Raw genomic sequence first — 17,934 nt, 5'->3', positions numbered from 1 at the left:
AGGAGGGTTTCCTTCCCTGCTCCTCCACTCCACTCTCTTCTAGCGCTTTCCTGGGTGTTGCGCGTGTATGATTCATTGTTCTTTACCCATTAATTTCCTGATAAAAACTGGAAAGTTTCTGTACCTTTGAGTTAATAAAATTTACTTAGTCATAAACAACATTGTATTATAAGTTTCAGGTATGAAATTAGCATCCACTTCTACTTTTTATATTCTCACTTTCCAAAATTGTTCCAGGTATATTTGTTTAAATTAATCCTATGCTCTTTTAGCTGTCTCTGAGTAATTAAAATTCACGTTATCTTCAGTGCATAAATCCTTTACGTGTTAAGCTGCTCCTTTCAATGGTTTTTATAATTGAGTTCATTCTGTCCAAAACTTTTACCTCTCAAGTATGCAACTAGAGCCTCATTCTGGCCACACAGAAATAGGTTTATGTGTTGCTAAAATTCAGGACCTCTGTTTAAACCAGAAAAGGGCATTGCAGCCCCTGAGACAGGTGGCCAGGATAAATCATACACCTGGAATAATTCAGTCCAGTGTTCTTTATCTGTGGAACTAAGTGATTCTGTGCTAATCACAGGAGAATCCAGGGAGAGTTGTAGACTCAGGGGAGCTGGAGTGAGTTTGTTTTTAAGATACTCTCATAGACAAAGTTTTCTTAGGAAAGTAATTCAGAATGAATGCCCTGAATACAGAGTCCGTTCAGGTTTTCGGAAGAAAAATGTCATTTAAACATTAGTGTCTGTCATATTTGAGAGGTCCCAGCCTATGACATACTTTCCGTTTCAGGTTCAATGAGTTAGTAATTTCAGAGCATAGAATTATGAATTGGCTAGTCATCCTCATCTAGCAAGACTTACTCAGTGTTCCTCTCCTGACTGGGGAAAGCCAAACTCTCATGGGCCCTCGGTGTTTGGGAGGGACAGGTGTGAGGGTGAGGGCTTTAGGTGAGAGTGGACACCAAAGCTCCAAGGCAGAGGCATGCAGAATTGGAAGGGCAGGGACTTCCCTGCTGGTCAAGTCGTTAAAACTCCGTGCTTCCACTGCAGGGAGCGCATGTTTGACCCCTGATCGGAGAACTAAGATCCTGCATGCCACACGGCGCGGCCAAAAAAAAAACAAAAAAGAATTGGGAGGGCAGATGCGGGAGGAGGATGAAGGCTGGGGTGAGGGTGTGGGCTGGGACCAGGCACAGTGTGGACACCCAGGGCCTCTTAGGAAGCACCTATGCCAGCCTGTGCAGGCAGATTGGACACAGATAAACGGGCTGGAGAAAACAGAGGCAAAGACTGACACAAAGATGGTTCAGTAATTCTTAACCTCAGAGATGTTTGGACGTGTTTTTGTTTGGGGTCATTTCTGTGTGTGTGTGTCAGCTCCTTAATTTTGGCCAGGAATGGTTGCTGGGATGCTACAGCTCAGGACCCATGCAGTTCACAGATGCCTCCGTTTACCCTTCCGTGTATCCAGGACAGCATTGCCACTTTCACCCTCCATGTTGTTCTATTTAAAAGAAGACATTTAACTCGGCTGATGTGATGTGACTTTGGTGGTTTTGGTGGTTAAGCGTTGATCATTTGGGGAAAAACAAAACCATTTCCCCACATTGAGTTGCACAGATACTTTTTTACTCCTCTTCCGGATTGTCTGTTTAGGTTGACTCTAATGAACCCTAGTGGAAATGACCACATGTTTTTATGATGTAAATGTAGAATTATCTGCAAGGAAGCCTCTATCTGGGGAGCTTATGCTTGGATTTAGAGTGTTGTTTTCAAATCATTAATGATAGAAATGGAAAGTACTTTCAAAAGCTTGGAATTTCAAAGTGTACTCATATTAGTTCTCTGCTCCAACAGATTTTGAGAAAGTAGTGTTATAATAAGGACACAGTGACCAAAGCTGGGAACAGCTCATGCACGTTAATATTTCTGGAATATGAAACGCTTGAAAATAACTTATGGGGATGACCCCTTTAGAGATTTGCTTATAATTAACACAGAATAATTCTTGGATTTTTTTGGAAGAGTTGGTTATGATTCATGTAAAATAGTTCTTGCATTCTATGACTTAATGAATTTTGATTTCTTTTAGAGATGCTGGGATGGAGTATTAAGGTGGCATTTGGCCAGAGGACTGGGCAGTACTAGGACGCTATCCCAGATGTCTTTGTACATAATCTCTAAGGGAGATGACAGGCAAGCAATGCACAGAAACCCTTTTCATTATACTGGTCTCCATAGAGGACCACCCTTAGCCCCACTTCCTATACTAGGTCCATCTGCTGGCCTAGAAACAGAGTTGGCTGTTGTTATTCCTGTGTATTTGCCTCGGCGTTGGAACTTCACTCTTGGATCTCAACACCCTCCTGCAGGAGAGCCTTCTCTTCCTTGCGCACAGATGCAAGCCAGCTAGCCCGAGGGGAGGGCCAGGGGACATAGCAAGGGGCTGTGCATTTGCCCTGAGGGTCTGGAGCAGAGCTGACCTTAGCCACAGGTGGCTAGTGTATCTCAGACTGGGTCTGGTTGAGGGAAGAGGAGCAGAAACCCCCTCCCAAGACAGCAACAAAAGAAATGGCTGGGCCCTTCCCAGGGGCTCAGGCCTCGGCCTCTGCTGTATTGTCATTAGCCTTCTTAGGGGCAGAGGAAGGTAGGAAAGAGCCATACACACGTGCCTGCTGACAGGTGAATCCCTTGGAAAGTTTTCACTCTGGAGAACCCAGCCTCGCAGTATCCTGGAACTTCATTCAGTCTCTTTGGAGGTGGAGTGTCTTTCTCTTGACTGGGGAGAGTGAAAGTACAGAAATAGGGAATGTTAACTTCCTTTCCTCCCCTTTGCCACCTCCTTAGATTTATGCCTTCACTTTAGTAAAATGCATCATGTGTTAGCTCCTTCACAGAGCTTTGCCTATTTGAACAGTCTAATCCTCAAGTTCCATACGGTGAGGTGAGGGGACCAACAGGCTGCCTCCTTTGCTCCCACAGAGGATGTGGACAACTGGTGTGGTCAACTTTATGCAAATGCTAGTCCAAACTCTCCTGCCTTCCAAGAAACTCTATTTCCTAACTCCCTCTATGGGGAAATTCTGGACAGCATGGAAGCAAATATGTCAAAACCTACATGGTATGTGGGAAAATGTAACAAGGAAGGTCTGGCAACTTGAAGTCTGACTTCGGGGCACAGGACCTAACAAATTTTACCAACAACAGTCATCAGTAACCTGGAAGTGACCCAATCGGTGAACTTTTCTCAGGCTTTGAACTATGTCAACTAGATACCCTTGACACCCTTTTTCTGTTTGATTCTGGTCATTTGTTGATGTCTGTGGCATTATGTTATTATGGCTCTTTCTCTGTTATGTTGGCACCTTTGCCTCCATCTCCCCTGTAAATTCCTCCCCTGTCTGGGATCTACTCATCTCTCAGTCTTTAACTCTGGGCCTCTGTCTTGCCCGTCCTCGGAAACTTTTCCACTTTCTCCAGTCATCTCCCACCTTTTTCCGATCTGACTGTTAGCTGGTTTCTAGGCCTTTATCTCCAACAGCCTTTGGGCTTTGGCTTTTGGATGTTATCTCAAACCCAGTGTGTCTTGAAAACTAGCATACATTATAGTTCCTGGGAAACTCACTTGCCCATTTCCTCCAGTGAGGGTCTAGTTCTCCTGTCTCTTACTGAGGCTTTTTGGTCACACCTCACTGTTGCCAGGAAGTCACAAATCACACTTGCTGAGGGATGTTTCTGCCCCCTCCTTGCTTCCCACCTCACCAGCACTTGGTCATGGCATAACTGCAGAGGTTTCCTCATTGACCTTCTGGTCTCAGTTCCCCACTGGTTGCTCCCAGAGCCTCCGTGATATTGACAGAAATGGACCTTGGAGTTATATGCAGGTTCAGATCACTTTGTGACTCCTGCTTACTCTGTGATCTTGAACTGGTTACTTAAATCCCCTGAGTTTTCGTTTTCACGTCTAGAAAGTGGAGATATTAGCATCTGTCCCCTGGAGCTGTTAGAGAATTCAGGTGAGATATTAAATGTAAAAAGCCAAGTAAAAGTCCAGTGCCAGGCACAAAGCAGGTGCTCAGTAAATGCTGCTCTCATCCCAGCAGAGACCACACTTCCTGCTTCACTTAACTTCCTCCAACCTCTCTCAGTCTATCCCAACTGATTTCTTTTAAAATTTACATATGGTTTATATACAGTGAAATGGACAAATGTTATATATACAGTTCAATCATTTTTGAAAAATGCATACATTCCTGTAACTAACACCTCGTTAAAGTATAGAACATTTCTGTTACCCTAGAAAGTTCTGTTCTGCCCCTCCCTCAGAAGCGGCTACTATTCTGTTTCAATCAACGTAGACGAGTTTTCTTTAAACGTATTCATACAGCTGAGTTTATATACCCTCTTTTTGTTCCCGGTGTCTTTCTTTCAGCCCTGTTTTTGAGATTCAGCCATGTTACTATGGGATTTAGTGGTTCATTTCTTTTTGTTGCTGAGTGGTACTCCATGGTATGAATATATCTCAGTTTGTTTATCTGTTCTCCTGTTGATGGACACCTGGGCTATTTCCGATTTGGGGCTATTTTGAACACAGGTCTAATGAGTCTTTCTGTGGACATATGTTTTCATTTTACTTGGATAAATCCCTAAGAGTGGAATTGCTAGGAAGTGTAGTAAATATGTATTTAAATTTATAAAAAAATGCCATCTGTTTCCCATCAGCAGTATATGTAAGTTCTGGTCATTCTACATCCTCACCAACATTTGGTGTTGTCAGTGTTTTCATTATAATTATTCCTGTTTGTGTGTGGTGGTATCTCATTGCAAATTTGGAGTTTCCTGATGACTAATGATGTTGGATACTTTTCATGTGCTTACTGACATATCTTTTGTAAACTAAGTGTTCAAGTCTATTATCCATTTTAAACATTGGGTATTTTGGTTTTTTATTATTGAGTTTAGGAATCATTTACGTATTCTGGATATAAGTTCCTTTTTTTTTTTTTTTTATTACTGGTGTCCCTGGAACTTTATAATGCCACCACTCTCTCTGATTGTCATTGTCATGACAGTGCAAGTGGCTAAACATGGCTACTTGTGATACACGTGATATTTGGACTTCAGTTATTCCAATTATTGCTGACTTAAGGTCAGTTCAACATACATGAAAGAGAGTTTTAAAACCCACATCATCTGTCAGTTGGCACCATCCATGTTGCATTTATTCCATTTATCCCATGATCATTTGCTAAGAGAAACTGTCAGTTGCCAAGTGTCACTTCTGTGGCCAAAATCTGAATTATTTTTTTATTTTTATTTTATTTATTTATTTAGGAATGTTAAAATATTTATTCAGAGATTAGCCATATATTGGGGGTCCTTTCCTAAAACCCAAACATGAAAACCCCCAAAGGAAAATTCCATATAGACTATGATTGCAAATGACTAATGCAATATAATTTAAGTAAAACATGGAAAATACATTGCCTTTTTAATAAAGATCTAAATTGTGTTCCTTTTTGAAGGCTTTGTTTTGTTTTTGAATTCTATTTTATATTTTTTATACAGCAGGTTCTTATTAGTCATCCATTTTATACATATTAGTGTATACATGTCAAACCCAATCTCCCAATTCATCCCACCACCAGCCCCCACCACTTTCCTCCCTTGGTGTCCATACGTTTGTTCTCTGCATCTGTGTCTCAGTTTCTGCCCTGCAAACCAGTTCATCTGTACCATTTTCTAGGTTCAACATATATGCGTTAATATACGAAATTTGTTTTTCTCTTTCTGACTTACTTCACTCTGTATGACAGTCTCTAGATCCATCCACATCTCAACAAATGATTCAATTTCGTTCCTTTTTATGGTTGAGTAATATTCCATTGTATATATGTACCACATCTTCTTTATCCATTCGTCTGTCATTGGGCATTAGGTTGCTTTCATGACCTGGCATTGTAAATAGTGCTGCAATGAACATTGGGGTGCATGTGTCTTTTTGAATTATGATTTTCTCTGGGTATATGCCCAGTAGTGGGATTGCTGGGTTATATGGTAATTCTATTTTTATTTTTTTAAGGAACCTCCACACTGTTCTCCGTAGTGGCTGTATCAATTTACATTCCGACCAACAGTGCAAGAGGGTTCGCTTTTCTCCACACCTTCTCCAGCATTTGTTGTTTGTAGATTTTCTGATGATGCCCATTCTAACTGGTGTGAGGTGATACCACAATGTAGTTTTGATTTGCATTTCTCTAATAATTAGTGATGTTGAGCAACTTTTCATAGGCTTCTTGGCCATCTGTATGTCTCCTTTGGAGAAATGTCTATTTAGGTCTTCTGCCCATTTTTGGATTGGGTTGTTTGTTTTTTTAATATTGAGCTACATGAGCTTTTTCTATATTTTGGAGATTAATCCTTTGTCCATTGATTTGTTTGCAAATATTTTCTCCCATTCTGAGGGTTGTCTTTTCGTCTTGTTTGTAGTTTCCTTTGCTTTGCAAAAGCTTTGAAGTTTCATTAGGTCCCATTTGTTTATTTTTGTTTTTATTTCCATTACTCTAGGAGGTGGATCAAAAAAGATCTTGCTGTGATTTATGCCAAAGAGTGTTCTTCCTATGTTTTCCTCTAAGAGTTTTATAGTGTCCAGGCTTACATTTAGGTCTCTAATCCATTTTGAGTTTATTTTTGTATATGGTGTTAGGGAGTGTTCTAATTTCATTCTTTTACATGTAGCTGTCCAGTTTTCCCAGCACCACTTATCGAAGAGACTGTCTTTTCTCCATTGTATATCCTTGCTTCCTTTGTCATAGATTAGTTGACCATAGGTGCGTGGGTTTATCTCTGGGCTTTCTGTCCTTTTCCATTGATCTATATTTCTGTTTTTGTGCCAGTACCATATTGTCTTGATTACTGTAGCTTTGTTGTATGATCTTAAGTCAGGGAGTCTGATTCCTCCAGCTCCATTATTTTCCTTCAAGACTGCTTTGACTATTCGAGATCTTTTGTGTCTCCATACAAATTTTAAGATTTTTTGTTCTACTTCTGTAAAAACTGCCATTGGTAATTTGATAGGGATTGCATTAAATCTATAGAGTGCTTTGGGTAGTATAGTCATTTTCACAGTATTGATTCTTCCCATCCAAGAACATGGTATATCTCTCCATCTCTTTGTATCATCTTTAATTTCTTTCATCAGTGTCTTATAGTTTTCTGCATACAGGTCTTTTGTCTCTCTGGGTAGGTGTATTCCTAGGTATTTTATTCTTTTTGTTACAGTGGTAAATGGGAGTGTTTCCTTAATTTCTCTTTCAGATTTTTCATCATTGGTGTATAGGAATACAAGAGATTTCTGTGCATTAATTTTGTATCCTGCAACTTTACCACATTCATTGATTAGCTCTAGTAGTTTTCTGGTGGCATCTTTGGGGTTCTCTATGTATAGTATCATGTCATTTGCAAACAGTGACATTATTACTTCTTTTCCAATTTGTATTCCTTTTATTTCTTTTTCTTCTCTGATTGCTATGGCTAGGATTTCCAAAACTATGTTGAATAATAGTGGTGAGAGTGGGCAACCTTTTCTGTTCCTGATGTTAGAGGAAATGCTTTCAGTTTTTCACCACTGAGAATTATGTTTGCTGTGGGTTTGTCATATATGGCCTTTATTATGTTGAGGTAAGTTCCCTGTTTGCCCACTTTCTGGAGAGTTTTTATCATAAATCGGTGTTGAATTTTGTCAAAAGCTTTTTCTGCATCTATTGAGATGATCATATGGTTTTTCTTCTTCAATTTGTTAATATGGTGTATCACATTGATTTGCTTATGTTGAAGAATCCTTGTATCCCTGGGATAAATCCCACTTGATCATGGTGTATGATCCTTTGAATGTGTTGTTGGATTCTCTTTGCTAGTATTTTATTGAGGATTTTTGCATCCATAATTATCAGTGATATTGGTCTGTAATTTTCTTTTTTTGTAGTATCTTTGTCTGGTTTTGGTATCGGGGTTATGGTGGCTTCGTAGAATGAATTGGGGAGTGTTCCTTCCTCTGCAATTTTTTGTAAGTCTTTGAGAAGGATAGGTGTTAGCTCTTCTCTGAATGTTTGATAGAATTCACCTGTGAAGCCATCCGGTCCTGGACTTTTGTTTGTTGGAATATTTCTAATCACAGTTTCAATTTCATTACTTGTGATTGGTCTGTTCATATTTTCTATTTCTTCCTGGTTCAGTCTTGGAAGGTTATACCTTTCTAAGAATTTGTCCATTTCTTCCAGGTTGTCCATTTTTTTGGCATAGAGTTGCTTGTAGTAGTCTCTTAGGATGCTTTGTATTTCTGTGGCGTCTGTTGTAACTTCTCCTTTTTCGTTTCTAATTTTATTGGTTTGAGTCCTCTCCCTCTTTTTCTTGATGAGTCTGGCTAATGGTTTATCAATTTTGTTTGTCTTCTCAAAGAACCAGCTTTTAGTTTTATTGATCTTTTCTGTTGTTTTCTTTGTTTCTATTTCATTTATTTCTGCTCTGATCTTTATGATTTCTTTCCTTCTGCTAACTTTCGATTTTGTTTGTTCTTCTTTCTCTAGTTCCTTTAGGTGTAAGTTTAGATTGTTTATTTGAGATTTTTCTTGTTTCTTTAGGTAGGCTTATATAGCTATAAACTTCCCTCTTAGAACTGCTTTTGCTGCATCCCGTAGGTTTTGGATCATCGTGTTTTCATTGTCATTTGTCTCTAGGTATTTTTTGATTTCCTCTTTGATTTCTTCAGTGATCTCTTGGTTATTTAGTAACGTATTGTTTAGCCTCCATATGTTTGCGTTTTTTACGTTTTTTTCCCTGTAGTTGATTTCTAATCTCATAATGTTGTGGTCAGAAAAGATACTTGATATGATTTTAATTTTCTTAAATTTACCAAGGCTTGATTTGTGACCCACGGTGTGATCTATCCTGGAGAATGTTCCGTGCGCACTTGAGAAGAAAGTGTAATCTGGTGTTTTGGGGTGGAATGTCCTATAAATATCAATTAAATCTATGTGGTCTATTGTGTCATTTAAAGCTTGTGTTTCCTTAGTAATTTTCTCTTTGGATGATCTGTCTGTGGGTGTAAGTGAGATGTTAAAGTCCCCCCATTATTATTGTGTTACTTTCGATTTCCTCTTTTTTAGCTGCTAGCAGTTGCCTTATGTATTGAGGTGCTCCTATGTTGGGAGCATATATAATTGTTATATCTTCTTCTTGGATTGATCTCTTGATCATTATGTAGTGTCCTTCTCTGTTTCTTGCAGTAGTCTTTATTTTAAAGTCTATTTTGTCTGATATGAATATTGGTACTCCAGCTTTCTTCTGATTTCCATTTGCATGGAATATCTTTTTCCATCCCCTCACTTTCAGTCTGTATGTGTCCCTAGGTCTGAAGTGGGTCTCTTGTAGACAGCACATATATGGGTCTTGTTTTTGTATCCATTCAGCCAGTCTGTGTCTTTTGGTTGGAGCATTTAATCCATTGACGTTTAAGGTAATTATCAATATGTATGTTCCTATGACCATTTTCTTAATTGTTATGGGTTTGTTTTTGTAGGTCTTTTTCTTCTCTTGTGTTTCCCACTTAGAGAAGTTCCTTTAGCATTTGTTGCAGAGCTGGTTTGGTGGTGCTGAATTCTCTTAGCTTTTGCTTGTCTGTAAAGCTTTTGATTTCTCCATCAAATCTGAATGAGAACCTTGCTGAGTAGAGTAATCTTGGTTGTAGGTTCTCCCCTTTCATCACTTTAAATATGTCATGTCACTCCCTTCTGGCTTGTAGAGTTTCTGCTGAGAAATTAGCAGTTAAACTTATGGGAGTTCCCTTGTATGTTATTTGTCTTTTTCCCCTTGCTGCTTAGAGATGAGGGTCCATTTCTGGAATGTGGAATTGGAAATATCTGCATGAACTCATTATTTCTTTCTGTCTAAAAGATGTATACTTCTTATCTCTGTCCACTGAATCAGTGACCCAGTAGCAATGAGTGTTTCTAGTGCTGAGACCATGGTCTCTAAATACCAGTCTCATTAAAAGAAACCAGGACTCCTTCGAGAGGTAACTAATGCACAGTCTTAGGCAGGAATTCATAAGATGAGCTTGAGACATATTATCTTAGTAGAAGGTAGGTAATTTTCAAGGGTTCTCAGTGGCCATAGATGGACAAGTTTAGCATAAAAATAATAGTGATCGAAATCAACTAAAATCCATAAAATACGTTATTTAAAAATCTATTATATTCACATTGATGCTCCAAAGTGAACTGATCAGTAACCTTGGTAATTTCTAGCTCCCCCACCCCGCCACCTCGGTCCCATTTGGACTTGCAATCACTCTAAAATCATTGTTGTGAAAACTGGTGAATGATAACAAAGAAACATTTATCAAGCATCTACCTTGCCTTTCCTTTACAAACCATATTTTATGATAGCAAAATAAGTTGATAAAGGAAGGTTCTTTATGGAAGAAAAGCAGATGAAAAAATATACAAGGAATGACAGAATGAAAATTCCATATTGCCATGTCTAAAATAATACAACTGGACATTGGTCATTAGTAGATAACGTTTGATGTGGAAGTTTATACTGGATGAGTTAGGCTAACAGCCCGTGAACCCATGGGTCAATTTCAGCATTATTAAGAGTAGAACAACCGGACAGTATATCCCTCCAGATATATTGCAACAGGATATACACAGTAGCCAGCTCCAAGTATTCTTGCCAAAATAATCAAACCTGAATTAAATTGAGTCTATAGGTCTAATTACCAGTTTACAGGAAATGCAGGGATATAAGAACAACCCAACAAGAACATCTGCCGGAAAAATATTCTCATTTGTCCAACAAATAAATGGCCTGAAAAATTGCAGGTGGGGAAGAGGACTGTTAGAGGTTGAAGGAGACTTAAGATCTGTGGCCAAATGGAATGTGTGGACCTGCTTTGTATCTTGAGTCAAACAAATGAACTGTAAAAAAGAAGACAGTTTTTTGTGACAGTTGAGTTTTGAACGCAGATGGTATATTGAGTATGTTAAGAAGTGGGTTAATTGTATTAGGTGGTAATGGCGTTGTGGTTATGTTTTTTAAAAAAGTATATGTGAGACTTACAGAAGCAGTTACAGGAGAAATAAGATGATATCTAGAATTTGCTTTAAAATACTAAAAAAAAAAGTAGATGGGGATAATTAAACAATATTGACAAACTATCATAATTATGAAAGAGGGTGATAGGGATTCATTTTACTGAAATTTCTCATGACTTTCTTTGTTTTCATAATAAAATGTTTAAACAAGAAAAACTTGTATTTTCATCTGAAGTGAAAGTTCTGTCTATGAGGAGCACTGACTATATGGCTGAGCTAGGCCATGTAACATCGTATTAATGGGCTTTGCTGGCATTTTCACTGTTACGAAGAAATACTTAGGTCATACTTCACTTCTAATCTCATATGAGCACCTTCCCTGACAGCCGGTGACTTCCAAGTGTAATCTCAGAGCTTGGTGTTTGTTGCCTGTTTTTTCACAGGCTGGAAAGGCTGGCCAGCCCAGCATGGATTCGATCACATTCATTGTTTGTGCTGCTTGAAAACTGAATAAAGATCAGGAAGAGCACAGTTGTTCATCAGCTGTTTCGTCTGAATCAAGCAGCATGTAGATGGGTATCCAGGGGTCCGCCTCCTCCTTCTGAAGGACCACTGTTCACATAGCTGGGTCCCTTGCACCTCTGACCATCAGCATGATGTGTCGCAAAGTAATCATGAACTCCCCAAAAGAGAGCATCTTCTCTTGCAGCATGTGTTTACCACATACTACGTTTTACCTTCTACCCTACCTGCAGCTCACAAACGCCAAGTGCTGATTCATAGACTGCACTTGAGTGATGCAGGCTAACTCAGAAGAGAATGCCTGTCGGTGTAATGCATGCGTCCTAATAATTGCTTTTCTTTACTATGTGTCATTGATGATTTGTGCTATGAAACCTTGTCACTTGATAGAGAAATTTTGCGAATAATTCATTCGACTTTCCCTTCAAGTGTATTTATTTTCAGCTTTGTGGCTTATACCAGTTTTTGCCGCAAGGATTACAACTTTGAATGATGCTGTGTAATTTTGGTTTCTCTCTGCCTTTAGTGATAAAGTTAATTGCTTTTGTAGTCTAATTACTTTGCACTTGTCTAGGAACACTAGATTGGTTTACTGAAAATGACCGTGTGCAGTGTCTGGGAAGGGTACCAAAGGTCGGATGGCTGTGCCTGACAGAGTTTCCATCCAATTGTCCTGAGAACTAGCGACCAGTGGATTGCAGGGCCAATAAATAAGTGGATTGCAGGTCCAGCTTACAACACATGTCCTCCTTCCTTACCATGTTTTTTTCCCCATCTGCTTGTGTAAAATATTTATAGTCGAAGATTCACTTTTTTCTAGAACGTTGAGATCTGTTGATACTAAAGGACCCCCTTACCGTTTCGGTTTATAACATTTCATGTTGTCTTTTCACCACGTTTACATCTGAATCATTTTGGGAATTCAAAATGTAATGCTGCGTTACAATAATAATAAAAATGCCAACTTAAATGTATTGGTCATAACAAACTACATCAAAGTGAAAGTTGAGGGCTTCCCTGGTGGCGCAGTGGTTGAGAGTCCGCCTGCCGATGCAGGGGACACGGGTTCGTGCCCTGGTCCGGGAGGATCCCACATGCCGCGGAGCGGCTGGGCCCGTGAGCCATGGCCGCTGAGCCTGCGCGTCTGGAGCCTGTGCTCCGCAACGGGAGAGGCCAGAACAGTGAGAGGCCCGCGTACCGCAAAAAAAAAAAAGTGAAAGTTGATGAAGACCAGCCACAGTGTGAATATGAGGTTTGCAGAGACAGACCTGGCAATTTCTCAATTTCACATTGCTTAAAATCATTATCGTACACTTTGGAATGCATGTGAAAAAAATCACTTCATTTCTTTAGCCTCTGGAGGTGACCCAATTACTTTTCCATCCTTGATAGATCCCCAGTTCACTTGTGGTCTCTGAGCCACCCCTTGAAGAACTGTACCTTTAAACAGAACCTGGGGACAGGATGTCTGCATATAGCACTGTGCAGTGTCAGGGAGTCTTCCATCCCTGGAAGCCTGTCCATGTTGTATAGTGTTTCTCAAAGTGCAATTTGGGGAACCCTTCCATCAAAATCAGCGGGGGAGCTTTTTAACAAGTATATTCCTAGGCCTCATTCCAGGCTCCTGAGCAGACTCTCTGGGCGTGTGGCCTGGGAACCTGCATGTTAGAAACGCTTCCCAAGTGTACCTGGTACAAATAACAGCTGAAGGACTGTTTAGAGTTTATGCAACGTAGACTATGTATGCCTGCTCTGCTGGGTTTACGTGACACGTTATTTTTATATTTTATGATGAATGTTTTTACCCTTCTCCTATTTTACCACCAGGACTGGTCCATCATGTCTGTAACCTGTTCACTGAAACTGCCACACTGTGCTTGGATGTGGACAATAAAAACAACAACGAGATGGCAGCCGCCCTGCTATTTTCCCTGCTTGATATTTTGCACAGCATGCTGACCTATACCTCCGGGGTCGTGCGACTGGCTCTGCAGGTAGAGGACCTCTTTCTCCACATCTTGAACTACCCTGTGCCACGTCCCACTTCCCTTTCCTTCTCTTTTCTCTCATCTTCCTTGAATGTGGCTTTATTTTTGGAAAAGAACATATGATTCCGTAGGGAGAGAATACCATATTCATTAGCCATCTTTGGGTGACCAGTGTCAAGGACAGGTAATTTGAACACAAAATCTGAAAGGAAAGCAGGAGAGGCCCAAGCAAAGAATTGGTGAGTACTCATTAGGGAACTGCTGGCGACCCAGAGATCATTTGGACTGTGAGGTTGGCCAGGCAGTGTGTAGTCTTTCCTGTCCAGAGATGGCACTCCAGCCCACCCCCAACAGGATGGATTAGCTAGTGAGCAGCAGCGGATTGAGGTTTTAGGTACGCATACACACGCACACATAATGTGTTTGTATGTGCATAGATACACACACATACATATACATGCATATGCAACACATAAACCCTCACACTTGCTTTCCGTTATGACTGATAATGTGGAATTGCAAGATGGTTTTTTTTGTTTTTTAATATCTTTATTGGAGTATAATTGCTTTACAATGGTGTGTTAGTTTCTGCTCTATCACAAAGTGAATCAGCTATACGTATACGTATATCTCCATATCCCCTCCCTCTTGCGTCTCCCTCCCACCCTCCCTATTCCACCCCTCTAGGTGGGCAGAAAGCACCGAGCTGATCTCCCTGTGCTATGTGGCTGCTTCCCACTATTTTATTTTACATTTGGTAGTGTATATATGTCCATGCCACTCTCTCACTTTGTCCCAGCTTACCCTTCCCTCTCCCCGTGTCCTCAAGTCTGTTCTCTACGCCTGCATCTTTATTCCTGTCCTGCCTCTAGGTTCTTCAGAACCTTTTTTTTTTTTTTTTTTTAAGATTCCATATATATGTGTTAGCATATGGTATTTGTCTTTCTCTTTCTGACTTACTTCATTCTGTGTGACAGTCTCTATCTCCATCCACCTCACTACAACTAACTCAACTTCATTTCTTTTTATGGCTGTAATATTCCATTGTATACATGTGCCACATCTTCTTTATCCATTCATCTGTCGATGGACACTTAGGTTACTTCCATGTCCTGGCTATTGTAAATAGAGCTGCAATGAACAGTTTGGTACATGACTCTTTTTGAATTTTGGTTTTCTCAGGGTATATGCCCAGTAGTGGGATTGCTGGGTCGTATGATAGTTCTATTTGTAGTTTTTTAAGGAACCTCCATACTGTTCTCCATAGTGGCTGCATCAATTTACATTCCCACCAACAGTGCAAGAGGGTTCCCTTTTCTCCACACCCTCTCCAGCATTTATTGTTTGTAGATTTTTTGATGATGGCCATTCTGACTGGTGTGAGGTGATACCTCACTGTAGTTTTGATTTGCTTTTCTCTAATGATAGTGATGTTGAGCATCCTTTCATATGTTTGTTGGCCATCTGTATATCTTCTTTGGGGAAATGTCTGTTTAGGTCTTCTGCCCATTTTTGGATTGGGTTGTTTGTTTTTTTGATATTGAGCTACATGAGCTGCTTGTATATTTTGGAGATAATCCTTTGTCAGTTGCTTCGTTTGCAAATATTTTCTCCCATTCTGAGGGTTGTCTTTTTGTCTTGTTTACAGGTTCCTTTGCTGTGCAAAAGCTTTTACGTTTCATTAGGTCCCATTTGTTTATTTTTGTTTTTATTTCCATTTCTCTGGGAGGTGGGTCAAAAAGGATCTTGCTGTGACTTATGTCATAGTTTTCCTATGTTTTCCTCTAAGAGTTTTATAGAATCTGGCCTTATATTTAGGTCCTTAATCCATTTTGAGTTTATTTTTGTGTGTGGTGTTAGGAAGTGTTCTAATTTCATTCTTTTACATGTAGCTGTCGCGTTTTCCCAGTAACACTTATTGAAGAGGCTGTCTTTTCTCCATTGTATATTCTTGCCTCCTTTATCAAAGATAAGGTGACCATATGTACATGGGTTTATCTCTGGGCTTTCTCTCCTGTTCCATTGGTCTATATTTCTGTTTTTGTGCCACTACCATACTGTCTTGATTACCGTTGCTTTGAGCTGGAGGAATCAGGCCCCCTGCAAGATGGTTTTGAGGGCTAGAGATGTATTGGGTTGGCCAAAAAGTTCCTTCGGTTTTTAAATAAAAAGACACATTTTTCATTTGCACCAAGAACTTTATTGAACAACATATTCACCCTTTTTTGTTCCACTGCCTTCTGCCATTTTCAGGCAACTTCATAATTCCATTTTCCCAAAACTTTTTTTCTTTTTGAGCAAATAACTGTCCCAGGTGCCTTTTACAGTTTTCCACGGAATGGAAATTTTTTCCATTAAGAGAATTTTGTAAAGACCTAAATAAATGGAAATCCGAAGGTGCAATGTCTGGTAAATATGGCGGATGAATCAGAAGTTCCCACCCAAGCTGTAACAGTTTTTGCCTGGTCATCATAGAAACATGCGGTCTTGCGTTACCCTGATGGAAGCTTATGTGTTTTCTGTTGACTAATTCTGGACACTTTTCATTGAGTGCTGCTTTCAGTTGGCCTAATTAGGGCAGTACTTGTTGGAATTAATCGTTTGGTTTTCTGGAAGGAGCTCATAATAGAGGACTCCCTTCTGATCCCACCATATACACATCACCTTCTTTGGAAGAAGACCAGCCTTGGTGTGGCTGGTGATGGTTCATTTCACTTGCCCCACAGTCTCTTCCATTCCACGTTATTGGGCAGTATCCAGTTTTTATCACTTATCACAATTTGTTTTAAAAACAAAACGTTTTCATTACATTTCAATGGAGAATCACATGCGGAAATACGGTCAGGAAGGTTTTTTTCCCTTAACTTATGTGGAACCCAAACATCAAAGCGATGAACATAACCAAGCTGGTGCAAATGATTTTCAGTGCTTGATTTGGATATTTTGAGTATGTCGGCTGTCTCCCGTATGGTATAAAGTTGATTGTTCTCAGTTAATATCTCAGTTTGATCGCTCTCGATTTCAACTGGTCTACCCAACCGCGGATCATCGGCCAGCGAGAAATCTCCAGCATGCAACTTCAGAAACCGCTTTTGACATGTTCGATCAGTCACAGCATCTGCTCCATACACTGCACAAATCTTTTTTTGCGTTTCAGTTGTGTTTTTACTTTTCTTGAAATAATAAAGCATAATATGCTGAAAATGTTGCTTTTTTTCTTCCATCTTCAGTATTAAAATGGCTACACAAAAATCCACCAATTTTGATAAGTTTTTTTTTAAATGCACGCTGATATGACAGCTGTCACTAACAAAATTGTTTCAAATGAAGTTAAAGACAGCTAAGTGCCACTAGGGCCATCTTATGGAAACGCTGAATGAATCTTTTGGCCACCCCATTATTTAGTGGCTATAGAAAAGTCAGGTAGCCCCAGACTGTAACCTGGCATCGTGCTCTGAGGGAGGAAGGGCATGTGAGTTCACTGAGTAGTACTTTATATGTTAGGTACCACCACATGCATAATTATCTCCTTTCACGTTTTCTCTAAAGAATTGAGTCAGCTGATACTTAGATCATGGGATAGCACACAGCCAATATGAATTCACTGTTATATTTAGAAACCCAATAAAATTGCAAGAGATGTGTATCAGTGGTAGCATCCTGGCTTGGATAGATGCAGAAGTTGATGTTGAAAGCAGACTGTTCTGATACCTTGCCAAGAGTCACAGTAGCAGACCCAAGAATGAATCTCTAGACCCCGGTTTAGTCTCTGTTATTCATCATTATCTTTTACCTGCAGTTAAGGTGGTGAAGTATGTAGCTTGTCTTGTGTGTTTTACTAAATAATTCCAAGATCCCCTCAACCAGGCTGATAGTTAGTCAATAAGTTTTAACCCAAACTTGTAAAGCCAGTAGATGAAAATTGCCTTTGGACTACGTTGCTGTTTTTATTTGCTCATATTCTAAATGAACAGTAAAGCTTGGCTAAGTACTTACAGAATCCTGAATTATGGATTTCTCCTAGTTTTCCCTCTCTTTTCTAATAAGTGTCTCTTCAGAGAGCATTGTTTCTTTTTCTTAAAATTTTTATTGGAATATAGTTGATTTACATTGTTGTGTTGGTTTCTGCTATACAGCACAGTGAATCAGTTATACATACACATAGGTCCACTCTTTTTTAGATTGTTTTCCCATGTAGGTCATAACAGAGTATTGAGTAGAGTGCCCTGTGCTATACAGTAGGTCCTTTTTAGTTATCGAGAGCATTGTTTCTTATTTCACTTTCCACAGTGGTAGCTTTATGTAATCCTTCAAGGTGTCGTTGAT

The 17,934-nt window shown here is 39.6% G+C and overlaps 1 protein-coding gene across 1 annotated transcript in view; it reads left to right on the top strand.

The window, feature by feature from the left end:
- Window positions 1-17,934, top strand: part of ULK4 (unc-51 like kinase 4) — a 512,874-nt gene that overhangs the window by 327,493 nt on the left and 167,447 nt on the right. The window contains exon 32 of the mRNA XM_065885322.1: window positions 13,448-13,614. Coding sequence (XP_065741394.1) covers window positions 13,448-13,614 — 167 coding nt within the window. The remainder of the gene's footprint in view (window positions 1-13,447; window positions 13,615-17,934) is intronic.

This window comes from Phocoena phocoena, chromosome 10, assembly GCF_963924675.1.
Source record: "Phocoena phocoena chromosome 10, mPhoPho1.1, whole genome shotgun sequence".
NCBI lineage: Eukaryota > Metazoa > Chordata > Mammalia > Artiodactyla > Phocoenidae > Phocoena > Phocoena phocoena.
This window is presented reverse-complemented; position numbering and strand designations above follow the sequence as displayed.